General features: G+C 47.5%; 1 protein-coding gene across 2 annotated transcripts in view; it reads right to left on the reverse strand.

The window, feature by feature from the left end:
• MTMR7 (myotubularin related protein 7) overlaps nt 1-13,690 on the reverse strand; it is a 101,768-nt gene that overhangs the window by 31,569 nt on the left and 56,509 nt on the right. For both annotated transcript variants that reach the window (XM_055567266.1, XM_055567265.1), the window contains exons 5-6: nt 9,134-9,262; nt 166-300 (exon numbers count right to left, since the gene is read on the reverse strand). In XM_055567266.1, the coding sequence (XP_055423241.1) occupies nt 166-300; nt 9,134-9,262 (264 nt within the window). The remainder of the gene's footprint in view (nt 1-165; nt 301-9,133; nt 9,263-13,690) is intronic.

Consider the following 13,690-nt stretch of genomic DNA (forward strand, 5'->3'; position numbering starts at 1 on the left):
GCCGTCGTCAGGCCCCCCCCAGGTTCAGGGCCCCGGGAAGCAGGCGGGCAGGGCAGCCGCTGTGCAAAGGGAAACGGCCCCTCTGCAGACGGCGCTCCCTGAGTGGGCAAGCCCTCATCTCTCTGCAAAGACTGCAAAGACATGCATCGGCGTGGCAACACTCACCTTGGGCCGAGTGTCCACAACATAAAGGAAGTCGCTTCCCGGGTTGGCCTTCCTGATGGCCTGCAGCATCTGCTCATCCTCCAGGCAACGGGCGCTGAAGCCAGACAGGGGCTGGCTGCTCCGGCAGATGGAGGCCTGTGGGGAGAGGCCACAGCAGCACAGCCGCATCAAGCAGCGGATCAACTGCACCACCCCCCCCCCCCCCCGCAAGACCCTCAGGACCGCCACCACAACAAAGGCCACTTACCCCCACTCCCCACTTTATTTACGCCCCTGGCTTGTCAAAGTATCAGTGCTTTCAAGAAATCGAAGTTGGCATCTTTCTAACTCAAAAAACCATTACATGGGCAAGCAGTGCAAAAAGCTTCTCTGAGTAACAACTAGGATGCATAAGCATGGGCTTCCCAAGCGGTGCTAGTGGTAAAAACAAAAAACTGCCTGTCAATGCAGGAGACGTAAGAGACCTGGGTTCGATCCCTGGGTCGGGAAGATTCCCTGGAGAAAGAAATGGCAACCCACTCCGGTATTCTTGCCTGGAAAATTCCACAGACAGAGGAGCCTGGCGGGCTACCGTCCATGAGGTCACAGAGAGTTGGACACGACTGAGCATGCACGCATGCAAGGTTGTTTAGGTAGGATCCAAATGATGAAATTGTAAAACCATCTAAATAAATAGTCTACTCTGCTTGACACCACTTCATCTTCCTGCGAAAGTAGAAATATAAAGTAACTCGTCTCCTAAAAATTATAAAAGTTACTTCTTTAGTGTTTCCATCATTTACTAGCTCACTTAGAAACATCACAAAACCCTCAAACTGATTCTCATCCTAAATGGGGGAGTGTTCATGGTGACAGGCCCCAGGCTGCTGCCAGTGTCTAAGGACAGGAGGCTCAGACCTCGGCTGACGCAGGTGGGTTAGAAGCAAGGGCTTCCTTGGGAACTGACCTGTGTGCTGTTCTGCGATTTCCCTGTTCTGTGATTCCAACAGAGTACCCTGAACTGTGGCTCAGGGCTTCCCTGGTAGCTCAGCTAGTAAAGAATCTGCCTCCAATGTGAGAGACGTGGGTTCAATCCCTGGGTAGGGAAGATCCCCTGGAGAAGGGAAAGGCTACCCGCTCCAGTATTCTGGCCTGGAGAATTCAGTCCATGGGGTTGCAAAGAGTTGGACACCACTGAGCGACTTTCACTTTTCACCCTGAACTGTGGGACAATGTACACAATAACATAAACATCCCTCTGAGTTATTAATGGGTGAGTATGGCCACAACCTCGCAGCTATGAAACTTATACTTCTGTGGCAAAGTACTTCCTATGAATTTAGATTTTATTTTAACACTTAGATTGAAGTCAAATTGCCAAATACAATCTAGGAATGACTCTTTTGAAGAATCTGCACTGAGCCTGGGTACCCACGTGTACGAGGGCAGAGGTGCCCCCTGGCTCAGGGAAGGGGGCAGTGCTTAGGAGGGAAACCTCCCCTGGAAAGAGCCACAGCACAGCCCGTTCCAGCACCCGCATGCCGGACTCCATCCTGGAAGGCACCCCGGCTCTGAGTCCAAGTGCAGCTTAACTGTCCTTCAGGCTCATCCCAGGACTACTCAGCCAGGCTTGGGTTTCTCCAGAGAAAGGTGAGCTCTGAGGCTCCTCGCTGGAGAAGACAGGATATTTCTTACTAACTACATAGTCCTCAGGTGGCGCTAGTGGTAAAGAACCCGCCTGCCAATTCAGGAGACAAAAGAGACATGGGTTTGATTCCTGGGTTGGGAAGATCCCCTGGAGAAGGGCATGGCAACCCACTCCTGTATTCTGGCCTGGAGAATCCCATGGACAGAGGAGCCTGGTGTGCTACAGTCCATGGGGTTGCAAAGGGTCCTATATGACTGAGACAACTCAGCATGTGAGTGTGCACGTACACACACACACACACACACACACACACACACACACACACACGATCCTCCAGCTGAGACCCTGCTGGCAGGATGGAGAATTGCAGACATTTCTAACAATTGCTAACAGCACCCGTCTGAGGGTTCCAGCACATTCTGTGACACAGCGGGAATTACTGAGGGGCTCCAGGAACCCTGGGCCTGCAGCCAAAGTTCAGGAGCGTGGTGCCTGCAGAGTGGGAAGCAAGGCAAAGGGCTGCTGAATTTTTGAGTTGCTGGCAACAGATGTCCAACCACAGGGCGGAGGAGGAAGGGCCCGGGGCGTCTGACCACGGATGGGCGGCCAGCCAGCAAGAGGAGAGCCAGGAGCTAGGCGCGTGATGGCAGGGACCAGGGAGAGGGGCTTGGGGACCACAGGCGAGCTGCATCCTGAGCAGAAAGCAAATCACCACAGATGGCTTTCATGGGGCTGCACACGGGCTCCCGTGTCTCCTGATGTTTAGAGGGGTCGGGTCAGCCACCCCCTCTGACCAAGCAGAGAACAGTTCTGAGCTGCTTAATCTGGGCTAAAGAAATACTAATTAAGGACCACTACCATCAGGCAGCTTCTCAGCTCCTATTGGAAGAGCTCGATGGGGAAGAGAACATTTTAAAATGAGAGTTTGTCCAAGCAAGCACATAGCACACCGAAACTCACTCAACTAGTGGGTCTCCCGCTCTGAAATGAAGCCAGTCAGTGACAACAACCATTACTAATTACCTCCAGGCCGAGAAAACTGCTCTCGGTGAAGGGTTAAATCAGAATAGAGTTCTACTATGAGATGAATAAGTTGATAAATTAAACAAGATATATTAAACAGACTACATTTTAATATTTTGTAGTTATATTTTCCTAGTTATGTACAGATGGGCTCCAAACAGACTTCGTCACTGACCCGGTGACTACTGGCACAGTGCTGTACGCTTGGTACAGGGTGGTCAGTAACCTCAAGGTGCCCGTGTCCACCCTACACACACCCCAGAGAGTCAGACTGTTGACTGAATCTCACCATTACCTGGTGGCCTGTCTTACTGATGTCAGCCACATGAGAGCAGAGACAGAGCTCAATCTTAAACTGTCACGTGCGCACCATTAATAGAGCTACTGATTAAAACAGCCAATGTTTTTTGAATGCTTCCTATATGGTGGCCACTATTATAAGAACTCTGCGTATTCTTAATCTTCCCAACTACCATATGCATTAAGATCTCTTATTTGCTCCATTTGATAGATGAGACAACCAAGGCACAGAGAGGTGAAATAATTCTCCCAAGGACACACAGCTAGTAACTAGGGAAGCCAGGAATGGAATCCAGGCAAAATATTTCCTGATCCTGGATTCTGAACCAACACAAGCGTCCATGTATGTAAGTAAGTCAGGAAGCATGATACAGAATTAAGATGCAGGATTCAAAAACATCTGGCTTTTAACTCAGCTGGTAAAGAATCTGCCTGCAAATCAGGAAGACCCTGATTTGATTGCTGGGTCGTGAAGATCCCCCTCGAGAAGGGATAGGCTACTCACGCCAGTATTCTTGGGCTTCCCTGGTGGCTCAGATAGTTAAGAACCTGTCGGCAATGTGGGAGACCTGGGTTTGAACCCTGGGTTGGGAAGATCCACTGGAGGCGGGTGTGGCCACCCACTCCAGTATTCTTGACTGGAGAATCCCCATGGACAGAGGAGCCTGGCGGGCTACAGTCCACAGGGTCACAAAGAGCCGGACACAACTGAGCGACTAAGCACAGTGTTCTCACTTCCTTTATAATCTTAGGTGATTTACCTGTCATCTCTGAACCTTGGTTTTTCCACCTTTAATATGGATATAATAATAATAACGAAACTGCAGAGTGGGTGAGGTAGATAACGCACCTAGAACTATGCCTAACGCAGTTAGTTTCAATAAACATTATTTATAAAAGGAGGGCAAGATGGTCTGTACTATTCTTACAAAAAAACTGCCTCTTTGGAAATCTTCCAGAATTGGGTTCTGAAAGATCTGTACTGTGAATTTGGGGAGCCATGATATTAACAATTTCTTTTTTTTTTTTCTTTTTTTTAGTTTAATTTTATTTTTTAACTTTACAATATTGTATTGGTTTTGCCATATATCAACATGCGTCCGCCACAGGTATACACGTGTTCCCCATCCTGAACCCTCCTCCCTCCTCCCTCCCCGTACCATCCCTCTGGGTCGTCCCAGTGCACCAGCCCCAAGCATCCAGCATCGTGCATCAAACCTGGACTGGAGACTCGTTTCATATATGATATTATACATGTTTCAATGCCATTCTGCCAAATCATCTCACCCTCTTCCTCTCCCACCGAGTCCAAAAGACTGTTCTATACATCAGTGTCTCTTTTGCTGTCTCATATACAGGGTTATTGCTACCATATTAACAATTTAAAAGCAGAACTGCTTTCTTAAAAATAATTAAGAAACTTAGTAAATAAGAACAAAAGATGAGCAGCTTCTGAACACAAGTGACACAGATAACTTCTCCAACTGTGATCTACAAAGCTGTTTAATATTTGATATCCAAAATGATTCAGGATGGCTCCAGGTAACTCCTGGAGTGTGGTTCAAGGCCTGAAAGTAACATTACATGCTGCCCACTGCACCTGGTAAATCGGGATGGCCTTGAATGGCCAGCAGCAAGTTCCCATCCATACCCTGCTCCCGTGGGTACAAGTCCCCCAGCTAAGCAGCCCTTCTCCCAGGGGACCAGGTGCAGCTCCTTCTTGTTTCCAAGGAGTGGGTTTTGTTCCCTGCCAGCCTGTGGAATTGCTCAAACAAGCCAATCACATCCTCTGCTGGGAACCAGGGGACCCCTCACCCCTTTGATATTACAAAGCCTGCCTCCACCAGCCCTGCTGGTTCACTCTATTCCTGACAGTGCTCTCCTCCCCTGGGCAGTGATGTATGCAGCTAATAAACTGCTGTCAACCTCATCTGTCCAGTGTCAGGTGTCACGTGTGTTAGGCATCCCAGTAATCCTAGACGGGAATCCCAACCTCACCAATGGGTCAACAGGAAGTGACTGTAACACTATGTCTGATAAAAGCTGATCCAGAAGGAATTATATACCACCAGCAAGGGGGTTTACATCCAAGGACCCTCACCAGGACTTCCTGTTTCTGACATGAGGTACATGGCAAGCTTTTCTTAATCTAATCACCGATTCCCACTACCCAACACTAGCCAACTCGTCTCACCAACAAAATCTCTGGTGCTCCTTGGTAACAAGGTGCTATGTGAGGAATGGTATTTAACTAGAAAATGTGATACTTACTCACAAGCCTAAGTTCTACTGGCATCACCGACTCGATAGACATGAGTTTGAGCAAGCTCTGGGAGTTGGTGATGGACAGGGAAGCCTGGCATGCTGCAGTCCATGGGGTCAAAAAGAGCTGGACACAACTGAGCAACTGAACTGGACTGAAGTTCTACTGGAGCAAGAATACATACTCAAGTGTAAAATGTCTAAAATCACAAAAAGGGACCTCCCTGGTGGTCCAGTGGTTAAGAATTCATCTGCCAATGCAGGGGTACAGGTTCGATCCCTGGTCCTGGAAGATTCCATATGCCTTGAGGGCAACTAAGCCCATGCACCACAGCTACTGAGCCTAAGCTCTAGAGCCCTCAGACCACAACTACTGAAGCCTGTGCTCCTAAAGCCCATGCTCTGCGACAAGAGAAGCCATGGCAGTGAAGAGCCCCGCACACCCCAACTGGACAGTAGCCCCTGCTCCCTGCAACGAGAGAGCCTGCATGCAGCAATGAAGACTCAGCACAGCCAAAATCAATAAATTACTTAAAAAATAAAATCACAGAAAGGAAGAAACACAGGTCAGCAAACTTAGGAACTTTACTTTTCACTGCAGACCACCTGTTTGGAGGGTGGGTTTTGCTTCTGCTGAGTAACATCATCAAAAACTGCACTGTTACTTCCCGTGTCTCCCACAGAACCAGAGAAATCCACCTTCACTAATGAGGATGCTTCCCGCTATAAAAAATCCCTGGTTACCTCAGAAGCATGACATAATTAACCTGGATATTAAAGTCTGAGTTAGTCACTCAATGAAAAGCCAGTGGAGTATTTATCAGGTTTGTCTTAAGAGTGGGTGGAAGATCAGGGACTCAGCTTTCCCAAAGCACAGAAGTATTTCCTCTCAGTTCAGATTGTGTAAAGACTGGACGTTTCTCTAGCCCGACTTTGGTTGCTGTTGGTTTTAATTTACCTGCTTTACTTAACTGACCTTGTGCTTAGTCGCTCAGTCATGTCTAACTCTCTGTGACCTCACTGACTATAGTCCACCAGGCTCCTCTGTCCATGGGATTCTCCAGGCAAGAATACTGGAGTGGGCTGCCATTCCCTCCTCCAGGGGATCTTCCTGATACAGGGATCAAACCCAGGTCTCCTGCATTGCAGGCAGATTCATTACCATCTGAGCTACCAGGGAAGCCCTGAACATGGTTATAAACCCACAATTTTGACTGTATTCCACCTGCAGCATAGATGTTAGATCCCCGGGCTGGGAGAGCGGGCATGTGGGTACCCGTACATGAAGTATCTCCCTGGGGCAACTAGGTCCTTTAGCCACACTTAGAAAACATCTCTATTCTGCGCCTTGTAAGAGGAGCTAAAACTTAAAGGAAACTGTCTGCTTTACATTTTTAAGTTCAGGAAATCAATTATTTAGAACTATAACTGATAGCTGTGTGAGTTCATTTCCAGGCTTGGAGATCAAGCAGAGGACAGCACACGAGAGCGGGAACGGGCTGATGAGGCTCTGACGTCAGCAGGCAGAGAGGCCAGCCTCTGCGGTCTAACTGCTAAAAATTCTCTACCATCCTCAGACATGACATACTTGCCCTTTATGATACTCACACTGACCAAAAAATAACCCCTTTTCTCAAGAAAATCTGAACAGAAGGAAAAGAAGCAGGATGAGTGCCATGCTCACGTTTTCAATACCCAGCACATGCCCCTTCTCTGAAACAACAGTAAAAGATCCTCCCTTCCTCTCCTCTCTTACTTGTTTGCCAGTGGATGCTACAAAAAAGAGCACATGTTACTGGCAGCCTGAATTCAAATATTCAATACAGTATCATGAAATTCCACATCCTTTGGCATCCCATCATTAAAAAAAAAAAGATTCACATCTTCCTTTTCCTCTCACCATAGCACCAGCTGTGTGTAGGTTGAAATATATTAGGTGTCAAAAAACATAAGACACTGGGCTTCCCAGGTGGTGCTAGTGGTAAAGAGCCTGCCTGCCAATGCAGGAGACTTAAGAGATGTGGGTTCGATCCCTGGATTGGAAAGATCCCCTGGAAGAGGGCCCAGCACTCACTCCAGTGTTCTTCCCTGGAGAATCCCAGGGACAGAGGAACCTGGAGGGCTACAGTCCACAGGGCTGCAAAGAGTCAGACATTTCTGAGCAACTTAGCAAAGCACAAAGCACAATATAGGACATTAATGAAGTTACTTGCCTTCTTCACAGTGAGTGTTAACTGAAAATAACACCATTTGTATCATTTTAATTAACAGAATGTACACTGCTGAATGAATGTTTCCCTTCAAAGTGGGCAACCCTGAAGGCCATACGCTTACTCTGGCCAAGCTGGCATTGCCTCAGAGTATTTTTCAAAGCCCCCTTTTAAGAGCAGACATAGGACTTCCCTAGCGGTCTAGCGGTTGGTTTGGGAAGATTCCCGCATGCCTCAGGGCAACTAAGCCCACAAACCACAACTACTAAAGTCCACGCACCTGGAGTCTGGGCTCTGCAACAAGAGAAGCATCACAGTGAGAAGCCCGCACAACACGACTAGAGAGCAGCCCCCACTCACAACTACAGAAAGCCTGCATGCAGCGACAAAGATCCAGCATAGCCAAAAAGTAAATAACTTTTTTTTTTTAAAGAAAAGAACAGACATAGACCCTGCCCTCCATCCTGCCTATAGGTCCATGCATGGCGCACACACACTTACACACATCTGCTGCAACTGTCAGGCTCCTCGGTCCACAGTACTTCCCAGGCAAGAATACGGGAGCTGGTTGCCATTTCCTACTCCAGGGGATCTTCCCGACCCAGGGATCAAACCCATGTCTCTCATGCCTCTTGCATTGGCAAGTGGATTCTTTACCACTGGCGCCACTTGGGAAGTCCCATCAAACAGTTTCGAATTAAAGTCAACTGCCTGTGTGCATGCATGCCCAGTCGTGTCTGACTTTATGACCCCATGGACTGTAGCCCCCCAGGCTCCTCTGTCCATGGGATTCCCCAGGCAAGAATGCTGGAGTGGGTTGTCATGCCCTCCTCTAGGGGATCTTCCCGACCCAGGGATCAAACCTGGTCTCTTACATCTCCTGCCCTGGCAGGCAGGTTCTTTACCACTGCGCCACCCAAACTTTTTCTCCTGGCTAAAGTCAAATGACTTCTAAAGCATGGAGCTGAGACCATTCTTTTCTTCCCAAATTAGCTTCTGTGTCCTTCACAGAAATGGAAGCATAGATTTTGGTTGTTTACATGGTTACCTGTAAGACTGGGTTTTCTCACCTGCCCTGTGCAGTTCTAACCAACAGGATGTGAACAGCTCACACATATTACATATAAAAGGCACTAGATGCTGGAAATAAATAATATATATATATATATATATATATGCCATTTAAAAAAGATAAAGCATGTGCCATGACTTTGAGGGCTTTTCTAAACCAGGCATTGCAACGGGTTGGCCCCAGAGAGCCTTTCAAGGTGACAGGTTAGAAGAGGACGTGCCCACTCGGATGATTAAGTCTAGGAGTGTTCTGCCTCCCATTCCTTTACTGTCAAATAAACACGGGAGGCCAACGTTCACAGGAGATAAGGCTCTAACACAAGTTGTGTTGTGCCACACCATACACACAGCAACATCCACATACTTGAAAAGGAATTTAAACCCACACACAGGGCAGAAGGCCCCTGGAAAAAGGCCTGTTTATGATAAAAGAAGAAAAGCAAAGCCCGAAACAAAAGCATGCCTTAAGACTTACGTGGTTATCTTTATAGTAGTAAGAAAGGGCAGGAAATCGCCGTCTGCTCCGGAACTTGGAACTCCCCACTATGATGTGTGCCGTGGCCGACTTGGGAACGTACAGTTCAGTCGGGTAGGAGTCACAGACCTGGCATGGAAAACACAAGGGGTGTTTAGGCCTCGTTGTGCTGTGCAAACTGCCACCAGAAATTCCATTCCACCGGGCCTGAGGGTGGCATACTCCAGTTTTCTTCAGTTACAGAGCCCCTGAAGAGAAAATGAAGCTCTGATGCTAAGAAACCACAGTGAAACAGTCAGACACGCTTTAGCCTCCTGCCCTTGGGCACTGCCCCTTATCTCCCAGGGCTCTTCATGGGAGTGGGAGGCAAGACAGGGACCAATGGGCGTTTCTCTCATCAAAAAGGGAAAATCAATTTTGCATCCTGGCAACTGAGAAAATGTCAGCTATCTGTTCAAGATAGCCCCACCCTGGGGGACGATGTCCTCCTCGGGGCCCCTCGGTCCCCGGCACGCCCTTCGTGTGCTCCCATCTGAGGCAACAGCCGAGCCAGCATGGTCTCTGGACCCCTCTTCCCTTCCAACCTCCCAAGCTCATCTTCAGGGCCAACTCAGGGCCTCTCCCCCGGACTTCCTAGCATCCCACCCCTTACCACGCATTATAACAGCTTTCTGCTTTTGATGTGTCGATTTTTACAAGTGGTAAGAAATAAGTTACCCTTTCTGCACATCCCTGACAATGATTCCCCCAGTGGAATCTCTGGAGCCTTGGAATGATCTTGGGAATTTTATCAGAAATTAGGGGTTTAGGGGACTTTCCCTGGTGGTCCAGGGGCTAGGACTCCACTCTGAGCTTCCAATACAGGGTGTGGTGGGGAACCCGGGTTTGCTCCCTGCTCAGGAAACTGGGTCCATACATGCCACAACTAAGAGTTCACATGCTGCAACTAAGTGCAGCCAAACTAATAAACAGATTAAAACTTTAAAAAAGCCATCTTCAAAAAAGAAATCAGGGGTTTAGAACCCGGTTCCAGTTTGCCAACTTCATGACTTTCGAGAAATCCAACTACTGAGCACTTGCTACTCTCTTAAGACTGACAGGGAACAGAAATGACATCGCCCGGGGCCGATACAAGGATCAAGTCAGGTAACACCCACAAGACTCTTCACCCATTAGGTCTGACAAAAGTGGAAGTGGCGGCAAGAGTGATAGCGGTTGACTTGTTGCTAGACACATCATTTGCTTTGATGTTGGTCAACCCATCTTTTGCGGCTTCCCTGATAGCTCCATGGTAAAGAATCGGCCTGCTAGTACAGGAGACACAGGTTTGATCCCTGGTCCGGGAAGACCCCCTGGAGGGGGATGAAATGGCAACCCACTCCAGTATTCTTGCCTGGGAAATCCCATGGACAGAAGAGTCTGACGGGCTATAGTCCGTGGGATCGTTAAAGAGTTAGATGTGATTTACTAACTAAAATAACAAAAATCCCTCTTTTTGCAACAGGAGGATCGTTTGAATGGCAGTTTGTAAACTTTTTTTCCTAGAAGTCAAGCATCTTCTTGGGCATTTGAAGGAGCGTCCCCAGGCAGGTGCAGCAGCAGGCGAAATGCTGTGTGCATGTCCTCGGTCCATTTCGCCTGCCCTGATCACTCTGAACCCGAGGCAGAAGAGCACGAAAATGCACCACAGAGCTCACGCCAACTGTTCTGTGCTCAGGTCCTCCCTCGCCTGCCTCCCCGCTTGTCTGTGTTACCAGACTGGGCACCACACTGAGCAGGAGACGGAAAGGCCACTGAAGTGACACTCTCAGGCCCAAAGAATTTCTCCAAAGGCATTTTAGGAAAGATTACCAAAGACATCAACGTGGGCTCTGGCACTGAGACTCGGGAGGAAAATCCCGAGAACAGATGGTCCAACCTACTTGGAACCCAAGCTTGTACTGGAATGACTCCCCCAGACACTGCCCTGGCTTCCCCTGCAAATCCGGTGTCTGGACCTCTCTCGAGTCAGTAGTCAGGACATGACTACACTGAATTCAAGAGACATGTGGTCACTGCATCAGACTTACTACATTTTCTTGAAATAACAGTTTTAAAGAGGAAATCAGTAGGTTTTCAGAAGTTGGGAATTACCCACTTTCTTTAACAGCGCTGGTGGTGGTGCAGTCGCTAAGTCTCGTTCAGCTCTTGCAATCCCATGGACTGTGGCCCACAGTCTTCTCTGTCCATTGGATTTGCCAGGCAAGAATACTGGAGTGGGTTGCCATTTCCGCCTCCAGGGAAATCAACCCTGAATATTCACTGGAAGGACTGATGCTGAAGCTCCAATACTTTGGCCACATGATGCAAAGAATCGACTTAACAGAAAAGACTTGATACTGGGAAACACTGAAGGCAGGAGGAGAAGGGGACAGCAGAGGATGAGAGCTTAGACAGCACGACCGACTCAATGGACATGAGTTTGAGCAAACTCCGAGAGATGGTGAAGGACAGGGAAGCCTGGAATGCTGCAGTCCATGGGGTCACAAAGAGTCGGACATGACTTCACAGCTGAACAGCAACCACTACCACCAAGGTAGACAAAAGTAAATTCATCCCTGCTCTCATGAAAGCAGACGGCACTTTCCAGTAGAAATTAAACATCAATCCTAGAAAGCGCTGACGGGTAATGCTCTTCCAACAAGCTCACACAGCTGAAGTTAAAATTATGACAATGAATAATACAAAGCACAGTGCAATTTATGCTGCCAGATTCTGAGACTACTCAAAGTGCCCCCCGAAAGTTTGTCTGGCCTGGAAAATCACATAAGAAAATTCAGAGAGAAAATGAGAAGTTCAGAAAAGTGGGAAATGCTTCTCTTTTGAACTTTCTTTATATTTATTCTGCCTTAGACAACTGAAGTGGATTAAGTTAAAAACATTCCTGCATAATATTTTTATTTTAATAAAGGAGTGATTTGCTTATTTCTTCCACTAAATAAACCCTCCTGCGGTGCCTACATGTCTTACTTGGCCTGGTCAAGAAGAATCTTTGGGGGTAATTCATTCACTCATTCAACAAGCTTTTTTAAATTGAAATATATTTGATATATAACAATGTATAATTCAAGGTGTGCGTGTGCATGCTTAGTCACTCAGTCGTGTCCAACTCTTTGCGACCCCATGGATTACAGCCTGCCAGGCTCCTGTGTCCACAGGATTCTCCAGGCAAGAATACTGAAGTGGGTTGCCATTTCTGTCTCCAGGGAATCTTCCCAACCCAGGGATCAAACCCAGGTCTCCCACATTGCAGGCAGACGCTTTACCCTCTGAGCCACCAGGGAAGTCCTACACTGTCTGAGCCACCAGGGAAACACAACTTCAGGTGTTCAGTTAAATCGCTCAGTTGTGCCCTACTCTTTGTGATCCATGGACTGCAGCACACCAGGCCTCCCTGTCCATCACCAACTCCCAGAGCTTACTCAAACTACTCAAATTCATGTCCATCCAGTCAGTGATGCCATCTAATCATCTCATCCTCTGTCATCCCTTTCTCCTCCGCCTTCAGTCTTTCCAGCATCAAGGTCTTTTCCAGTGAGTCAGTTCTTCCCATTAGACGGCCAAAGTGTTGGAGTTTCAGCTTCAGCATCAGTCCTTCCAATGAACATTCAGGACTGATTTCCTTTAGGATGAACTGGCTTAATCTCCTTGCAGTCCAAGGGACTCTTTAAGAGTCTTCTCCAACACCACAGTTCAACAGCATCAATTCTTTGGGGCTCAGCTTTCTTTATGTTCCAACTCTCACATTCGTACATGACTACTGGAAAAATCTTAGCTTTGACTAGACGGACCTTTGTCAGCAAAGTAACATCTCTGCTTTTAATATGCTGTCTAGGTTGGTAATAGTTTTTCTTCCAAGGGGCAAGTGTCTTTTAATTTCATGGTTGCATCACCTCACCATCTGCAGTGGATTTGAAGCCCAAGAAAATAAAGTCTGTCACTGTTTCAATTGCTTCCCCATCTATTTGCCATGAAGAGATGGGACTAGATGCCATGATCTTCGTTTTATGAATGTTGAGCTTTCATCCAGCTTTTTCACTCTTATTAAGATGCTCTTTAGTTCTTCTTCACTTTCTGCCATAAGGGTGGTGTCATCTGCATATCTGAGGCTATTGATATTTCTCCCAGCAATCTGGATTCCAGCTTGTGCTTCCTCCAGCCTGGCATTTCACAAGATGTACTCTGCATAGAAGTTAAATAAGCAGGGTGACAAATATACAGCCTTGACGTGCTCCTTTCCCAATTTGGAACCAGTTCATTGTTCCATGTCCGGTTCTATCTGTTGTTTCTTGACTTGCAAACAGATTTCTCAGGAGGCAGGTAAGGTTGTCTGGTATTCCCATCTCTTTAAGAATTTTCCACAGTTTGTTGTGATCCAAACAGTCAAAAGCTTTAGCATAGTCAATGAAGCAGAAGTAGATGTTTTTCTGGAATTCTCTTACTTTTTCTATGATCCAGTGGATGTTGGCAATTTCATCTCTGTCCCTCTGCTTTTTCTAAATCCAAGTTGAACATCTG

Source organism: Bubalus kerabau, chromosome 2 (genome assembly GCF_029407905.1).
Source record: "Bubalus kerabau isolate K-KA32 ecotype Philippines breed swamp buffalo chromosome 2, PCC_UOA_SB_1v2, whole genome shotgun sequence".
Lineage (NCBI taxonomy): Eukaryota > Metazoa > Chordata > Mammalia > Artiodactyla > Bovidae > Bubalus > Bubalus kerabau.